Source organism: Neolamprologus multifasciatus, chromosome 8, assembly GCF_963576455.1.
Source record: "Neolamprologus multifasciatus chromosome 8, fNeoMul1.2, whole genome shotgun sequence".
Classification (NCBI taxonomy): domain Eukaryota; kingdom Metazoa; phylum Chordata; class Actinopteri; order Cichliformes; family Cichlidae; genus Neolamprologus; species Neolamprologus multifasciatus.
The window spans coordinates 28,125,742-28,144,345 of NC_140446.1; the positions used below are offsets into that span (position 1 = coordinate 28,125,742).

Below are 18,604 nucleotides of genomic sequence, written 5' to 3' on the forward strand. Positions count from 1 at the left end.
AGTATAAGAGCGATATAGAAACATTTACTGAGGTTTTACGGAAACGTTTGATCTCTAACAGCATCCAATCAGCATGCGTTCCAGCACGTGTTTGGTGACTTTAGTGAGACTGTCGTGCTTTTACCTCATTAATCAAACACCACATCCATAAATGTAACTTCTCCACTTTCAGGAAACACAACTCTGTGTTCCTCTCACAATGAGAAAGCTTTAAAAATCATTAATATTTGTAACATTTTAATGTCTTTAATTGTTCAGTCCCACCGTTTTTCCCCTTTTCATCTGTATTTCTATCCTTTTTGTTTAATCAGACATACTCTTCCTCTGTATTATAATTTTGCAGTACAATTGTAAAACTGTTGTGTTATGCTTGTTAAAAGTTTCTGTTGAAGTAAAGTTGGAGGAAAAAAGTGCAGTTTCTCCCAACGTTTCCCATTTTCCTAGCAACATATAAAGAGACGGATGTTGGCTTAAGACTTTTGCACAGTATGCTTGACTGTGCTTCCATATTCTCTAGTTTCATGTTTCTAGCCAGCACACAAGGCAAAGTGCAATAAGAGCACCACATACAAAGCGTGTTGCTCGTGTCAACATAAAGCACAGTTACACAATCGTGTCATGATAGTAACGGTACTATTCTTTAATCCAGTACAAAATGTGCCACATGGGCCTCAGAGACACAGGTAGAAAACTTTACACAGGAACAAAAAGCAGGGTCTTTAGCCTTTGTTACGATGGAGTGTGGCTTGATGAGGACAGTGTAAGAAAGCTTCTCACTGGGCTGAAGCCTGATTGTTGTGCCTGTGGAAATCCAACGTCACAGCTACGATCAGGGGACGAGAGCACATCATTTTAATGAGAGCTTCACACTGTGATGACTCCAATCTGGATTCAAATAGAAAAAATCATTCCAAACAGACTGAATACAATATAGGTGTTGTCAATAATAATAACAATAATAATAACAACAATAGAAGAAAACAGCAACACATAAGAAATCGCTCCCATTTTCAGGACCCCTGCCACAGTACATGGTTTCATTTCAATCAGCTTGGTCTGCTACACCGACATCGAGACTCCTCCGTAAGCCAGCACATCGATGACGTGACGACGCAAAGAGAATATTAGTATCAGTACTGTTGTCTGTTGGAGGGCCGTACATGTTTCACATTCAGCCTTCAGTGTTTCTTCCTGGCTGCTGATGCACGAAGCAGAACGTTGGATGACGGAGCCTGAAGCTCGTGCTCCAAAGTTTTCCAGGACTTTTTCCTGTATTACAGAAAAGGGATTTGCATTCTTTGCAATACTTCTGCATTGTCTCACACTGTGCATTACATTCTGTGTGATCTGTACGAGGGGCTCATATACAGAGGCTGTAAGGGACAATTAGACAGGAAGGAGACATGACGCGACTGTCCTGCTATCGGTGCTCACATGCTAATAGGTCGGTGCTAATAGCTAACTGAATGTTTTCAGTAGTAACCTGGAAAGATCCACAGCACCATCAGCTCAGACAAAGAAGCAGCCAACAACAACCACACATCAGGCACAGCCAGCAGCTCCACGCTGTCCCTCATCACAGTGTCTCGCATCATCTCTCCTCTCTGCAGCCAATGAAGTATTAGCCTTAATTGGCTGTGTCCAACTGGACTGGATCAACACAGCAACAGTTACAGTAATAATGTAAGGAACACAAAAGTATTGTTAGGTAAAGTAACACAGGAGTCGACCTAAGACGTCCTGCTGCGGCCCTTCTGGATCTCCGTTCACAGCACAGCTGACGTGGGCTTGTTCCCGTTTGGCATTTCTGTCCTCTCATTTTATACTTGTACTTAAAAATGAAAGAAAACAATCTGTAATAATCATAAATGTCACAAATGAACCGTCCGTGGTGCAATAATAACATGCCAAACGTTAAAAATGCCCAAGTATCCACTGAGTGCGCACAGGCGGGCTGTGGCCTGCTCCGAGTCCGGCTTCTTTTCAGGAAAAAAAAAAACAACCCCCCAAAGTAATGTCGATGTTATCGGCCTCGGATTAATAACGATGACAACAGTTCAGTTTGGTGGAAGTTAAGTAGGATTATTCGATGAGTTCGTACTATAATTTCAGTGCGTGTTGACTTTAAAAACAGATGGAAAAGAAAGAAACTAAATGTCAGCCTGTCGTCTTTGCGTTGTGCTCGTCGTCTTCACATGGCGTACTTCTGGGTCCATTCTTTTGCTAGTTTGTTGTATCTGAGAAGAGAGAAAAGACACAAATCGATGACAACATCAGACACACTCGCTTTACTAAAGACGTTAGCATGCGTGTGTGTATTCACTTGTCTTTGTCGTTCTTGTAGATGTGAGCTATGTCAGGCACCAAGGGGTCGTCTGGGTTTGGATCACACAGCAATGAACATATGGACAATAAAACTGCAAAAAACAGGTGAAAGGATTCCATCAGTGAGCTGAGGACAGTTTCATTGTCCAGTGTGTAGAGACGACACACTTCAGTGAACACGGGGCAGACGTGACGCTGTGTGGGAGCAGAGGTCACGTTTTAAAACACAGACGACACACACATGTGATTACCTTTAGACACCGTCAGTGCTGGAGACCACTGTGACCGCAGGATGTCCAAGCAGATGCTGCCGTTGCTGTTTATATTTGGGTGATAAATCTTTGTTGTAAATGCTACCTGGATTAAAAACACGAATGACGTTAGTAACAGCGAGTGGAATAACTGAAGTGAGCAGCTCCTGAGTGACACCTTCCTCGTCGTCAAGACGACTGAAGCAACTACCAATGAAAGAGCAGGAAAGTTTCCAAAGTAACCCAAGCCTGTAACGTCCACTACCCACCATGACATCATGACAGCGACACACAACACGTCTCCCTGTGTGGCGTCTGGGCACCGTTGTGGATTTAAATCACATTTGCAGATTTTCAGCTTTGATTCAGTGGCTGAACAACAACGTTACGTTATCTGTTTGAAAATCACAGGCTCGACTTTCAGAGGCTCAACAGTAAGTGGACCATGAAGTGACAAACTCAAGCACAGCAGCTGTTCATTCACTGACGGCAAACGTACATGCACACATACACACAAACAAGCAGAGCAGTTAAAGACCAGGAGACGTCCTGGGATCCTGTTAATGTCAAACTTTTGTTAAACCCTTTGAATTACAGCTTAAAGCCTGCACTTCAGTCACTTCCTGTTTGATTTAAAAGCCACACTTGCTGTCCCCGGTTAAGTTTAGTCTTTTTGTTTGTCAGACTTTTCTTTTGGCATCAGGATTAGTTCATGTGTGGAGAACCTGCTTAAAGAGCTTTATTCAGGTGTCCAACCACCGATCCTCCCAGTCTCACCTCAGTGAGCAACATTTTTCCAAAACACACGCCCTTATTTACTTATCAAATCAGCCAGTGAGCCTGGTACACGTGTCCAGGAGAGACCACTCCTAGTAGGACAGAATGTCTCAGGACAAAAGTGAACAGTTTATCTTCCAAGCAGGCCGCCACCGCCCTCTGTAACTCTGACTGCAGTAATAACACACTGCGTCTGTAGTTCTTCCTGTGTGTGTTTGCACAGTCACCCTGTACTAATACTAACTGGTGACCCTAGACTAGCTGTGTGACAGACTAGTGACCCGTCCAGGGTGTAGTCTGCCCCTCACACCATCTCACTTCCTTTCCTGCCTCGTATGACCTTAAAACGGATAAGTGGTTAAGAGGGCGTGTGGATGTGTTGCTGTGTATGTATGAAATGTGACACAGTGATGCAAGTCGTCAGCTCTGTGAGACAGGAGCTCTAGCAGCGTGACAGGAGAAAAGCTTGGGGCTCTTACCTTTGGTGGCTTGAACGGGTAGTCAGTAGGAAAGTGAATTGTGAGAAAGAAAACTCCTCCTTGGTACGGACTGTCACCCTGACAAGAAAACACTTCTGTCAACACAACAGTGAAAAGATTCAGGTGGAATCAGTCGGCTCACTCCTGCCACCTTCAGCCCAGACGAACAAACTGCTTGGTACCACTTCTCATTTGTCTATATTTATTTATTTTTCTATATGACAATAATTTCAACGCTGTAACAAAGAAATGCCCCAAATATGGTGTAAATAAAGTATTGCTCATTATTTCTGATGCATTTTAGTGCAGGAAACATTATGAGAGAAGAAGAAGCAAACGGCTCAGCGTGACACTCACCGGGCCCATTATTGTTGCCTGCCAGTGAAACACTAGGAGCAAGAAACAAAACAGAGGCACATATAAGAACGCAAGCTGTACATTCAACCAACACAATGATCAGAGGCCATCATCCATCACGTTACACATGCTGTGTGTACAGAGCTCAGTGCACACTGTGTACTGTGTCCACAAAAGACAGACAGCTGTGCTTTGTCATCAGCCTTACTCTAACTGGCTGATTACAGGGTGACTAACAGCCGTCGCTCCCATTTCCCAGTTAAAAGATAACCTATGGAACAGCTCATAGTTAACTCTTTGGAGAACCCCTGGCTGTCCATTCAATTTTAAATTGGTCACAGCACCACAGTCCAGCCCTGGGGTGTTCTCCCTGTGAAACAGCATAGGGCGCACGCATACAGTCACTTTCAGGCGATCAGGATGGCGTTCCAGCCTTCGGCAGAGGTCCGGCTTTCTAGAAGCTAGTCTGACCTCTCTGCAGAGCTTCCTAGTAAATCTTTCAGGACCCTTCTTTAGCCAAATGAAACATTTTCTTCTGATATCTACTTGACTCGTTCTTCCACCGCTCTTTTTTTATAACTGACCCTACCAAAAAATAAATAAATAAAAAAATCTTCTTATTTATGTTTTGCTTTAGATTGTTAAGATAAAACGTAGAATGACACATTGAGGAACTATGAAGAGTGTCAAGGCCGACATGCAGGATGTGAACTCACTGTCATCGCCCACTGGTCCAGCCGAGCACTGTGCGGGAGGGTCTCTCTGCAGGTCCTGCAGCTCCTGGTCAACATAACACAAACCAGCCTGTGAGAGGTTTGACTGAGCATCACGTGACACGGCAGTTTTAATGTGAATCAGCTGGAAATGCAGAAATCTTTTTCGTCATTAATGGAAAATACCATCCAGGTATCGCTACAGTCCCCACTAGGCCGTTAATGCTTGTGTGTGACTTTGTTTCGACAGTGCGGACCACCGAAACAAACCATCACTGTTATATGTAGTTATTATAAGTCCTGTCAAGCCTTCGAGGAGCTCGTCTAACGTGTTATTTCACTTTTCCATTATGACTGGTAGTCCTCTCCGTGCGCCCTCAACAGTCCACAAAGGAAGTGAACTTGTCCACACTACAGAGAACCGAAATGAACTCCGTGCAAACTTCCCTGGTCACTGCAGTCCCAGCCCTCACTACAAGCTGGACAGCACAGCTTCTGACACAGAGACAGGCTAACATGGAGGGCACAAAGAGGGTAGTTAATGAGCTAACTACGCTCTTTGGTCATTTGTTAGCGAGCTAGCATGAAACTTTGAATATGTCAGCCTGCTTCGTCCGTTAGAAGATATGTCAGCGGCCCCATTATTATCAAAAATGTGACGAAGTTTGAACGGAGTTGTTTCAAAGCGGGGGGAGGATAAGATCTGTATGAATACACCTTTAGCGAAAAATAAATCCTATCGTTAGCCTCTGCTGTGCTATCTTTAGCTGGCAACCAAAGCTAGCTTGTTAAACTTACCTTCTGTATTCTTTTCAGTGCCATGCTAGCTGACGCGGTCCGCTCCTGTGCTCACTCCTCGCTCGTGTTTGTAGGATTATTGCTGGCCAAGTCAATGGTTGTAGTTTGTTCCCTGAGTACTTCGACAGCCGGGATGTGTTTGTTTTTATAAAAACCTCTTTTGTTTCCGCTTTCTTCTGTTTACGGTCGTCCCCTCGAAGTGGATCACGGGAAATGTAGTTCTGAATGTGCGCTATGCTTGTATCTCAGAAATAACCCTTATTTAACTGCTATACGGAAGTGTCTGAGGTACCTTTAGTTCTTGCCTTTCAATGCTTCATCTTTTTAATCCACTACACTCGTTTTTCTTGTTGTTCAGAAATCAGAAACATCCCACAGTTCCAACCATATACGGCTTTCACCTTCATCATGTGATGAAATCTAATTGTATTTAAAACAAAGTTTATTTGCTGGAGGACTGTTATTTAGTTACGTTTCTTTACATACACTCACTGGGCATTTCATTAGGTACACCTCTCCATAACACAAACATCTAATCAGCTAATCGTATAATCCTAGAATAACAATCCAATGTATTTAGGCACGTATACATGATGGAGACAACCTGGTGAAGTTCAAAGCGAGCATCAGAATGAGAAAGACGGTGATGGTGTTAGATGGGCTGGTCTTAGTATTTCAAAAACTGCTGATCTATTGGAACTTTCCCCACACAACCATTTACAAACCAGGTCATCAGAAGACCTGATCAAACCTTAAAGTGGCCTACAGCGGCAGAAAACCACACCAAGCGCCACGTCTGTAAGAGCAGGAAACTGAGGCTACAGGCTCATTGTCTGTGCCTCCTTTTACGACTGCAATTTACCAGTCTTGGCTCGTCGAGCAGGATAACAAACCGTGAGCTCAAATCCTCTGAAACCTGAATATAGTTCCTTGAACATAACAATGTGTTCACTCAAAATCTCCAACAGTCCCCAGATCAAACAGAACCTCTGACATGTGGAGGAATTTTCACATCATGGATGTGCACCCAACACATCTACAGCCGCGCCACAGCTGCAGCACCCTGATGGATCTATGCTGCAAAGGTTTAAGGCAGCTCTGAAGGCCAAAGGGGGTCTGACCCGTTATAAGAAAGGTGTATCTAATAAAGTGTCCAGTGATGTCTTGATGCAATGATTTCACTTTGAATTTCTTTGTATAGTTAAATCACAACAGTCCCAGGGTTTTATATTGGAGTCTTGTTTATTACCAGGTGTTCTCCATTGGGTTGCTTTGTTCTTCCTTTTATTCTCCCCCTGAAGGGAGGGAGTGTGTAATCAGCTCCATTTGTCTGTTTGTGAGCAGTCTAGCATCCACAGTTTTCAAGATATCATTTTCCAGTGTAGTGTGCTGGTAGAACCCTCACACTCAGCAAAAACACTGTATTACCCAGGATTTCTTTATGGAACTTCACACTAAAGTTCTAGACCTTGTGGGATATGAGTACGTAGGTTTTATGGTAACTTTTTTCATTTAAAAAAACTTATCAGAGACACATTGTATGAAAGGTTTGGAAAGAGCAGAACAACACATAACATGTTGCCATAGCAGGCTGACATCAGCACGTTGTAATAAAAACATCAAACATCAACGTTTTCGTTTAGCTCTTGCCTTTTGGGGGAGATTTTCCTCACACCTTAGCATCCTGTGTCCTTGGACCTTGTTGTATTTTGGTTGTGGTTACTGTTTGTATTTATGACATGTGTCCCCGGATTCTTGTTCAGTCTGTGACTGTGTTTCCTGCACTTCTCTCACCATTTCCTGATTTACTTTGATTTATTTTCCTCGTGTTTTGCTGTCTTCAGAATCAGAATACTTTATTAACCCTGAGGAAACTATGTGGTCACAGTCACTCCAAGACATTAAGAACTGACTGAACTCAATTAAATAATACAATATATTACAAAATTACAAATATATATCCAGATATTACAGATATATATGAATGACATTTTACTCTAAACTGTAAAACTGTTATTTGTTAAAGGATGTGCCAAAGGGTGTAAATTCTGCAGCCTGGAGGAGCTGGAGCACTGTGTGGCTCGGTGGTACATTTAGGTAATCTCACTGAGCATGCTCCTGGCCAGCAGCCAGTAGAAAGACATTAACGGCGCCCTTGAGCCTGGTTCTGCCAAAGGTCGTCCTGTTCAAAGGGGGTTCTTCCTCCGCAGGCCACCAAAGTGTGTAATGCTCAAATATCTTCTTTGTGCCTGGCTTCAGTATTTAGCATTGACTCACTGCTTCAGTCTTTCTCTTCAGTCTACATTAGTTAAAACATCTTTAACCTCGACGCTGTGTAATATGCGAACACAAGGGTCATTTTTTATATTGAAGTTACAGGAACCCGATGAATAAACCCACTTGGGCCTCTGTGTTGATGGACACGAAATGATGCTAAATTAGAGACGTTATGTAAGCCTACAGCATAAACACTCTCATGGTGCCATTACCAAGAGCCTGGCCTGCATTTCTTAAACTGTTATCTGTTTACTGATCCCAGTATTCATGTTTAGGAAATTTGGGGCCAATTACAGCGATAACATGAACTTTCCAACTGATACGGGTAATTGTCAGCATGATTGGGACCCTCTGAAATTATACAGGAAGATGCACAAAATCTTTTTCCTTCTCTTTCTCAAGAAAGACAGCGACGATGTTAAACCCTCAGATATTTCATGACTTACTGGCTTTTTACAGGTTGTGTGCCAAGGAAAGAAAAAGCCTCATACTTTCTCCCACTCTGAGCACAAAAAGACGATGTTGTTTCGATTCTCCAAAGCCACAAATGTACTGAAGTTGTATAAAACCATCGCAAACTACAGACACAAACTAGAAGACGTGTGATACTGTAGCCGACGTACTGACAGCGCTGAAACAATCATCTAATACAAGTCCTGCATTCAAAGTGTTACTTTAAATACAAGTATTATACATAATAATAATAGTATTGTAAATGTTTTACAGTTTTACTCACTGCAGAAAAAATACCCCCTGTGACTGTAAGTCTCTATTATATCCTTATTGTATCATTACTCCTTCAAAACTGTAAAAGTAGGTTTTTATATTAGATGCAGATTAACCAAAAATATTCATATTTATAATGGATTCATCTGCTGATTATTTAACTTTAAAACAAAACGCAGCAAGCGGCGGCAGGCTGCGTCCTGGCTGGTCGCACCCTTGGGGTCCGCATGGGCACTGGAAAAGTCTGAGCCTCCTCCACTCCCACGCCACCGGGGAACGCCAGTGGGGGTGTCGGCAGTGTCGGCCAGGACCGGATCAGAACCACCAGATTCTCAATCCTTTGCATCCGGTGCTCGATCCGGTCCTGGAGTTCTTCCCGCTGGCTGCGAGACACTGCGGCCTGCTCCCGCTGCACCCACCAGCTCCATCCCTGGTCTGCTGTGCCCTCCTGGGTTTCGGCACCACCGTAATCATCAGACGACAGACCTGTCCACATTTTTATGCTTTTCAGCATCATCTTTTATTCTCTCATGGTTGCTATACACAATACCCAGCTGCAGCTTGCAGCCACACACATCAACAACAAACATGACATCGGTCCGAGCGAGGCGTGATTGTGGATCCCGCTCAGGTGCATCCACCTCCCCTGCAGCGGCTCCGCAGACCACGCCCCGCCACAATGGGAATCACACTCTTTAGCCTCCCCGGAAAAGTCTATGTCTGGGTGCTGGAAATGAGAGTCCGTCTGTTAGTCAAACCTCAGATACAGGAGGAGCAATCCAGGTTTTCATCCAGGTCACGGACACTGGAGCAGCTCTTTATCCTCTTGACGATACTTCAGGGTGCGTGGGAGTTTGCCCAACCAGCCTACATGTGTTTTGTCGAGATGGAGAGGACATTTGATTGTTCAGGTTGGAGTATTCTGTGGGAAGTGCTTTGGGAGAAAGGGGTGTCTGGACTGTTGCTACCATCCATTGGATCCTTATACAACCATTGCAAGAGCTTGGTCCACATAGCCGGTAAGAAGTCAAACTTGTTCCTGGTGGGTGTTCTTCAACATGGACAGGATTTCTAGTGGCAGAAGGCTTCCACTTGGGTGGTCTCAGACACTCGTCTCTGAGACCACACCCTTCCCTAACCCTTCCACATCTGAACCAAACAGTAAAACAGTGAAATGTGGATTATTAAATATTAGGTCTCTCTCCTCCAAGTCTCTGTTAGTACATGACTTAATAATTGATCAACAAATTGATTTACTCTGCCTTACAGAAACCTGGTTGCAGCAGGATGATTATGTTAGTTTAAATGAATCAACACCCCCGAGTCATTCTAACTACCAGAAGTCTCAAAGCACAGGTCGAGGGGGCGGTGTGGCAGCAATTTTTCACACCAGTCTACTAATTAATGAAAGACCAAGACAGACTTTTAATTCATTTGAAAGCCTGATGCTTAACATTGTCCACCCCAGCTGTGAAACTCAGAAACCAGTCTTACTTGTTATCATCTATCGTCCACCTGGGCCTTACACAGAGTTTCTGTCTGATTTCTCAGACTTTATATCTAATTTAGTTCTGAGCTCAGATAAAATAATTATTGTGGGTGATTTTAACATCCATGTAGATGCTAAAAATGACAGCCTCAACATGGCATTTAATTTGTTGTTAGACTCAATTGGTTTCTCTCAAAATGTAAAAGATCCCACCCACCACTTTAATCACACTCTAGATCTTGTTTTAACATATGGCATAGAAACTGAACATTTAACAGTGTTTCCTGAAAACCCTCTCCTGTCTGATCATTTCTTGATAACATTTACATTTACAATAATTGATTACGCAGCAGTGGAGAGTGGACTTTATCAAAGTAGATGTCTTTCTGAAAGCGCTGTAACTAAGTTTAAGAATATAATCCAGCCACTGTTATCATCGTCAATGCCCTGTACCAACACAGAGCAGAGCAGCTATCTGAACGCTACCCCAACAGAGGTCGATTATCTTGTTAATAATTTCACCTCCTCACTACGTACGACTCTGGATACTGTAGCTCCAGTGAAAACTAAGGTCTCTAATCAGAAGTACCTGACCCCGTGGTATAATTCTCAAACACGTACCCTAAAGCAGATGACTCGTAATCTGGAGAGGAAATGGCGTGTCACAAATTTAGAGGATCATCACTTAGCCTGGAGAAATAGTTTGTTGCTTTATAAGAAAGCCCTCCGCAAAGCCATAACAGCTTACTACTCATCACTGATTGAAGAAAATAAGAACAACCCCAGGTTTCTCTTCAGCTCTGTAGCCAGGCTGACAAAAAGTCAGAGCTCTTTTGAGCCAACCATCCCTTTAATGTTAACTAGTGATGACTTCATGAACTTCTTCACAAATAGAATTTTTATCATTAGAGAAAAAATTACCAATAATCATCCCACAGATGTAATATTATCTACAGCTACTCTTAGTTCCATTGATGTTAAGTTAGACTCTTTTTCTCCAATCGATCTTTCTGAGTTAACTTCAATAATTACTTCCTCCAAACCATCAACGTGTCTTTTAGACCCCATTCCTACAAAACTGCTCAAAGAAGTCCTGCCATTGATTAATTCTTCGATCTTATATATGATCAACCTATCTCTAATAATCGGCTATGTACCACAGGCCTTCAAGGTGGCTGCAGTTAAACCTTTACTCAAAAAGCCATCTCTAGACCCAGCAGTCTTAGCTAATTATAGGCCAATCTCCAACCTTCCTTTCATATCAAAAATCCTTGAAAGAGTAGTTGTCAAACAGCTAACAGATCATCTGCAGAGGAATGGTTTATTTGAAGAGTTTCAGTCAGGTTTCAGAGTTCATCACAGCACAGAAACAGCTTTAGTGAAGGTTACAAATGATCTTCTTATGGCCTCTGACAGTGGACTCATCTCTGTGCTTGTCCTTCTTGACCTTAGTGCAGCATTCGATACTGTTGACCATAATATCCTATTAGAGCGATTAGAACATGCTGTAGGTATTACAGGTACTGCACTGCAGTGGTTTGTATCTTATCTATCTAATAGACTCCAATTTGTGCATGTAAATGGAGAGTCCTCTTCACACACTGAGGTTAATTATGGAGTTCCACAGGGTTCAGTGCTAGGACCAATTCTGTTTACATTATACATGCTTCCCCTAGGCAGCATCATTAGAAGACATAGCATACATTTTCACTGCTATGCAGATGACACCCAGCTCTATCTGTCCATGAAGCCAGATAACACACACCAATTAGTTAAACTGCAGGAATGTCTTAAAGACATAAAGACCTGGATGGCCACTAACTTTCTGCTTCTTAACTCAGATAAAACTGAGGTCATTGTACTCGGCGCTGAAAAGCTTAGAAATATGGTATCTAACCAGATTCTTACTCTGGATGTCATTACCTTGGCCTCCAGTAACACTGTGAGGAACCTTGGAGTCATTTTTGACCAGGATATGTCCTTCAACGCACATATTAAACAAATATGTAAGACTGCGTTCTTCCATTTGCGCAACATCTCTAAAATTAGAAATATCCTGTCTCAGAGTGACGCTGAAAAACTAGTTCATGCATTTATTACTTCCAGGCTGGACTACTGCAATTCATTATTATCAGGATGTCCAAAAAACTCACTGAAAAGCCTTCAGCTAATCCAAAAAGCTGCAGCAAGAGTCCTGACAGGGACTAGAAAGAGAGAGCAGATTTCTCCTGTTTTGGCTTCCCTTCATTGGCTTCCTGTTAAATCCAGAATTGAATTCAAAATCCTGCTCCTCACATACAAGGTCTTAAATAATCAGGCCCCATCTTATCTTAATGACCTTGTAGTACCATATCACCCTATTAGAGCACTTCGCTCTCGCTCTGCAGGCCTACTTGTTGTTCCTAGAGTATTTAAAAGTAGAATGGGAGGGAGAGCCTTCAGTTTTCAGGCCCCTCTTCTGTGGAACCAGCTTCCAGTTTGGATTCAGGAGACAGACACTATCTCTACTTTCAAGATTAGGCTTCAAACTTTCCTTTTTGCTAAAGCATATAGTTAGGGCTGGACCAGGTGACCCTGAATCCTCCCTTAGTTATGCTGCAATAGACGTAGGGTGACTGTAGCTCAGGTGGTAGAGCAGGTCATCTACTGATCGGAAGGTTGGTGGTTCGATTCCTGGCTTCGCCTAGTCTGCATGCCAAATATCCTTGGGCAAGATACTAACCCCAAATTGCTCTCCGATGCATCCATCGGAGTATGAATGTGTGTGAATGTTAGCTATAAAGCACTTAGAGAAATGTGCTTGTGCGAATGGGTGTGAATGGGTGAATGCACAAGTTGTGTAAAGCGCTTTGAGTGCTCAGATGAGTAGAAAAGCGCTATATAAGAACCAGTCCATTTACCATTTACGTAGGCTGCCGGGGGATTCCCATGATGCATTGAGTTTTTCCTTTCCAGTCACCTTTCTCACTCACTATGTGTTAACAGACCTCTCTGTATAGAGATTGACAGACCACGTGACTTTCGCGCATTGCATGCCGGTAACTCGTGGCAAAACAATCAAAGTACCGCATCAAATGCAAGCATTTGCAGCACCGCAAAACGTTCATTCTCTGGTTCCAGTACCTTCTTGCTTTTTCTTTGCCCCCCAAAAAAGTTATGTACAAAACGAAGGAGAACAATGCTGGACCGTACAAAGACAGACTTGATGAAAAGGCAAAGAAAAGATACGAGGAAAAAATCAAAGGAGTGAAAGGGTTAGACCCTTACGAGCACACAGAGGGACAAAAGACGTGCTGCCCAACTTTCACCACGCTCATATTTATAATTATACGGTTCTTGGAGTGAGTGCATACACTCATGAAGTTTAGTAACTTCAGGTCACTGCAACAAGCCCAGGTACAGTTTACCGACGGATGGGTACAGGACCTTGAAATGCACCGTGTAGAACGAAAGACCATCTTATGTATCATAAGTTTACCAGTCTCACAAATCGTCTTCATAAATACACATTCGTTAACCGTTTACTAATAGGACCTTTGAGCTCAACGGTAATTAATTAGTAGTGGAAATAATTTCTGGTTCGCATTACAGAAATGTAGCAGTGACAATAATATTGTATGCTGTAATCGTACTGGGCAATTAGTGATAGCATAGCGCCACAATTTCTGTTCAGCGCCAGACTTGCTTGTAACCTATATCACCAATTATGTTATGAAAAATGACGTATTAACTACTACAAAACACTGACCTTTGTGGAAATGCTTGGAGCAGACTAACCTGTGAGCTGGAGTGTTCTGGGACGTTATATTTGGTCTTTGAATGGCTGCAATCCAGGCCATCCGTCGCCTCTTTTTACTTCAGAAACATGGCTCGAACAATTTCTCTTCAACGACGTAATCCGATAAAAAAAAACGATCTCTTTACCCGTCGGCTTCCCGTGGCTGTCATGCGACCGGCTATTGCAGTTAATAATACAACAGCTTCTTGACAGTTTTTTGTTTCTTTTTATCGCTGTGTAACTGATTTCAATTGAAAGCCTGCGTGCGCTAGTACCTCTTGCCACGAGTTCCCAGAATTCTTTGCGGTTTTACCCTCGAATGACGTCACATTTTCAATCTCTATTGAATCATATCTGTTATTAACCTGTCTCTCTTCCACAGCATGTCTTTTATCCTGTCTTCCTTCTCTCACCCCAACCGGTCGCAGCAGATGGCCCCGCCCCTCCCTGAGCCTGGTTCTGCTGGAGGTTTCTTCCTGTTAAAAGGGAGTTTTTCCTTCCCACTGTCGCCAAAGTGCTGCTCATAGGGGGTCATATGATTGTTGGGCTTTTCTCTGTATCTATGAAGCGCCTTGAGGCGACTTTTGTTGTGATTTAGCGCTATATAAATAAAATTGAATTGAATTGAATTGAATAGATGTGGCTCTGTTGATATCATCAGGTGGTGGCCTACAGCTTACACTGGAGCAGTTCGCAGTCAAGTTTGAAGGGGTGTATCGAGAATCGAGGCACCTCCAAGTCTGAGGCCATGGTCCTCAACTCGAAAAGGGTGGAGTGCCCACTCTGGGTCAGGGACGAGTTGCTTCCCCAAGTGGAAGAGTATCTCGGAGTCTTGTGGACAAGTGAGGGGAGCAGGAGATTAAGAGGTAGATTGGTGCTGCAGCTGCAGTGGTGCAGACGCTGTACCGGTCGGCCGTGGTGAAGAGAGAGCTGAGCGTAAAAGCGAAGCTCCCGATTTACCGGTCGATCTACGTCCCTACACTCACCTATCGTAACAAGCTTTGAGGAGTGACCAAAAGAACAACACAGTGGATACATGTGGCGTAAATGAGCTTTGTCTGAAGGGTGGATGGGCTCTTCCTTCGAGGCTCTCCGCAGGTTAGTGCACGCTACACCGGTCAGTTTGCAGTACTGTGATAAAGTTTGCAGTAATACTCTATGTTTAACTGGTGCAGAGAAGCTGTAGTGTTCACAGTCAGTTCTAGGTCACATCAAGAGTAGCAGACATTAAATCAGTGGATTCCACCTTTATCCTAGCTTTGTACAGTCTGGAGGTGAACAATTCTCCATAAACATCAGGTAACATTGGCTTTTTTCTTGTTTCTTTTTGGCATTAAAACCATTTTCAGTGGAATTGCATGTGGATCAGGAATGTCAGTGGAAAAGAAACTTTCCTGCCACTGATATTGCCCCCTAAACAGTTTGAGTATCTACTGCCTCAGCCACCCCACACCAATTTCAACTATACTGATATAGCACTAGTTCACAGGAGCCATGTCAAGGTGCTTTATGTATCAACCCAGGAATATTAGAGAGAAATCCCATCAATCAGATGATCTGCTGTGAGCAGCAGATGGCAAATCTGGGCTGGAAAAGCTCCCTTTGCAGTAGATAAAACAGGAGTGTAACCATGCTCAGGGAGGGGCAGCGAGCTGCTGTGATTGGCTGGGTGATAAGGAGAAAGAGAAGACGGAAAAAAGGAGCTTAGTGAGACCAAAAACAACAAATATGAACACACCCAAACTAACACCAATGCCAGGAACTCCTCAGAGTGATTAGAAAAGAATTTCTCCCAAATTCATTTTACAGCAGGACAAATGTCCAAACTCAGAGTCTCTGTCACGAACAAGCCGCCGTGCTTTAAGCTTGACAAACATGCGTCCTCTGTAGTTAAATCTAGTTTTGACCAACTACGTCTAATCTCTAAAGCCAAACCATACTTACCACGTGAGGATCTTTGAAAGCGTATCCATGCCTTTGTCACATTAGACTACTGCAACTCCCTATACACTGGTGTCCAATCTGCCCTTCTTCATAGACTGCAACTTGCTCAAAACACTGCGGCACGCCTCTTAACCAGTACTGGTAGGTTTGGGTCTATTACCCCAATTCTCTCTGATCTACACTGGCTCCCATTAAATATCACATTGATTTTAAAATCTTATTGCTTACTTTTAAAATCATAAATAATACCGTGCCTAGCTATCTTACTGATCTTCTCAGCCTGTATATTCCTAGTAGCGCACTGAGATCATCGGACCAATTGGTGCAACCTTGTTCACGGCTGAAGACCAGAGGTGACTGTGCTTTCCCCTCAGTTGCACCTAACCTCTGGAACAACCTCCTACAAGCTATTTGCACATCTGACTCAATGCAGACTTTAAATCTGGATTGAAAACGTATCTATTTGGTTTAGCCTTCCTGGCTACTTAGAGTATGACTCTTATGCAAGCCCCTTTCTTCTGTTTTGTTGAACAATGTTTTCACTGATTTTACTTTTGAAGTTTTATTTTGATATCTGCTTATGCTTGGTTAATCAATGCTCTCCACCTGCTAGCTTATTTGCATTTATATTTTGCTACTGCTTTCACTGGACCTCTGGTTTTAAATGTGCTATATAAATAAAGCTGTATTGTATTGTAAACCTACAGAGTGGTCACACCAACATTTTATTTGACTTATTTAACTTTGTTTCTCCATAGAGTTAATTATTAAATTAATTGATTGAGCATTTTATAAGACACCCTGCTTGTTTTACTTAACCTGTATTTCTCTCCTCCTGTAGTTTGAGTTAAATCTGGGAGCTGCAGAGATCTGACTCCTGTCTACATGTTAGAAACAAACGAGTAACTGCATGATGGAGGATCACATTCTTTCATTTATCAAATCCATTTAATGTGATCCAGCCGCTGCTGTTGAAGAATAAGCTACAGGAAGTGTCAGCAAACACGTCCACCTTCTCATGGGTTACTGACTACCTAACAGACAATCTGAGAATGTGAGAGTGGGCAGAGCTCTGTCAGGACAGGAGCTCCACAGTGATGTGTGTCTCCACCTGCAAGAATGGTGACTGACTTCAGAAAGAAGAGGACAAATCGTGTCCATCCTGAGGCAGGATGCTGATGTGGCATAATGACAACAGGCTAAGACCAGCACAGAGGCTCTGCTGGGAACAGCATCATAGCTGGTGACACCTACAGACAGAATGAAGTGATCGCTATGTGTTCATGTGACTGGCTGCACGCTGGAAACATTTGAAGCTGTGGTGGAGAGGAGGTCATGCAAGCTTTCGACCACCCTCTGCACCACTTACAGCAGGCAGCAGAGGACCTTCTCTGACAGACTGATGGAGCTCCACTGGGACAAGGACAAATACATTAAATCTTTTATACCTTAAGCAACTCATCTGTTCTCTCCTCCACACAGTTGTCATTTATAAGTTTGCTTTACAAACGTGGACATTACAGCTTGCAGGTGAATCTTCCCCTTTCAGTACAGCTAGCCAAATAGCAAAGATCCACTTACTGCTAAGGACACAGAGAGTGAACATAAAACCCATTGTTGCAGCCAGAGGCAGCGTAAAGGTGATCCCTTAAACTGATGTGTAGTTTTAGTGTCATTATTTTCCACTGGGTTATCGATTCTGTCATTAGTTAGCTAACATAAGCTAATATAAGTCACCAACCTGGTGAGATAACATGTTGTACTTACAGGAGATAAACTTTAAACACTTATTTCTTAAACCCAGCTTCACAGACAGAGTTACATCTATGTCAGTGTTTCAGAGCAGGGCTACGTGACGTAAACAAGCCTTTATATGTTTGGTGTTTCATGACTGCGCTGTCACAGCTCTGATGACTCTCCACTGCACGTGCATTCTGACTTTCATTCTTCTTCTCTCCAGAGCGTACCTCCACCTCTCTGGACGCTCTTCCACCTCTCCCTACGGATCATAATGTCACCTGCAAACATCATAGTCCACAGAGACGCCTGCCTGACCTAATCTGACAGTCTGTGCAAAGAGGAAGGAGCTCAGAGCAGATCCCAGGTGTGGTCCCACGACCCATGTGAACACCTCACCACTGTCTCTCTGGCACCACCCTCACATACATCTGTGCCACTCCTGGCCTCCTCATGCACATCCACACAGACACAGTGAAGCTCTTTCTGACCTCCTCTATAATAAACATCACATCTGTAGTGCTCTTTCTCAGCATGAAGCCACACTGCTGCTCATCACGTGTTCAAACTACTTGTTATATGTTTGCTGTGCCCAAATAAAGTGTATCTCATGTCATTACTGGCTTATTTAAGCTAAAGGCATATTATTTTATACAGTTCGTTTTCTCTGCCCCATTATTTTCACTTCAGATTTGTTCAGGTTTTATGTGAGTCTATTTTTTATTGTGATTTTGATCTTTTGTACTGTCTTCTTCAAACCACGTTCTATTTTGGGGTTATACAAATACAGTTTATTATTAGACTCTCAGTAATATCTGATTGTAACCGAAACACTGACACGCTTTTTATATTTAGTCACGTAACAGTAAAATGTATTTCGTGGAAAATGCAAATGAAGGCACGTGCTGTCGTTCATGGATGAAAACTGATGGTTTTGCGACAGTACTGGCAAG

At 43.0% G+C, this 18,604-nt stretch overlaps 1 protein-coding gene and 1 long non-coding RNA gene across 2 annotated transcripts in view; one reads left to right on the forward strand and one right to left on the reverse strand.

Annotated features, from left to right (window-relative positions):
* The window catches only part of LOC146513266 (uncharacterized), a 242,356-nt gene that overhangs the window by 207,726 nt on the left and 16,026 nt on the right, over positions 1-18,604 (forward strand). The gene's annotated exons all lie outside the window — the stretch shown is intronic.
* On the reverse strand, positions 617-5,915 carry ube2d1b (ubiquitin-conjugating enzyme E2D 1b). Its single transcript, XM_085171393.1, has 7 exons — positions 5,701-5,915; positions 4,906-4,969; positions 4,190-4,221; positions 3,833-3,910; positions 2,577-2,682; positions 2,324-2,417; positions 617-2,237 (listed from the first exon to the last, which is right to left on the reverse strand). The coding sequence occupies exons 1-7, from the start codon at positions 5,722-5,724 to the stop codon at positions 2,192-2,194; spliced, it is 444 nt and encodes a 147-aa protein (XP_085027519.1). The 5' UTR covers positions 5,725-5,915; the 3' UTR covers positions 617-2,191.

Bases quoted from the DNA above. Each gene is read 5' to 3' on its own strand.
- ube2d1b (XM_085171393.1), bottom strand. From the start codon at position 5,724: ATGGCACTGAAAAGAATACAGAAG. The intron at 4,970-5,700 runs GTAAGTTTAACA...TATGTTGACCAG, and splicing joins CACTGAAAAGAATACAGAAG to GAGCTGCAGGACCTGCAGAG. The intron at 2,418-2,576 runs GTAATCACATGT...TGTTTTTTGCAG, and splicing joins AGCACTGACGGTGTCTAAAG to TTTTATTGTCCATATGTTCA.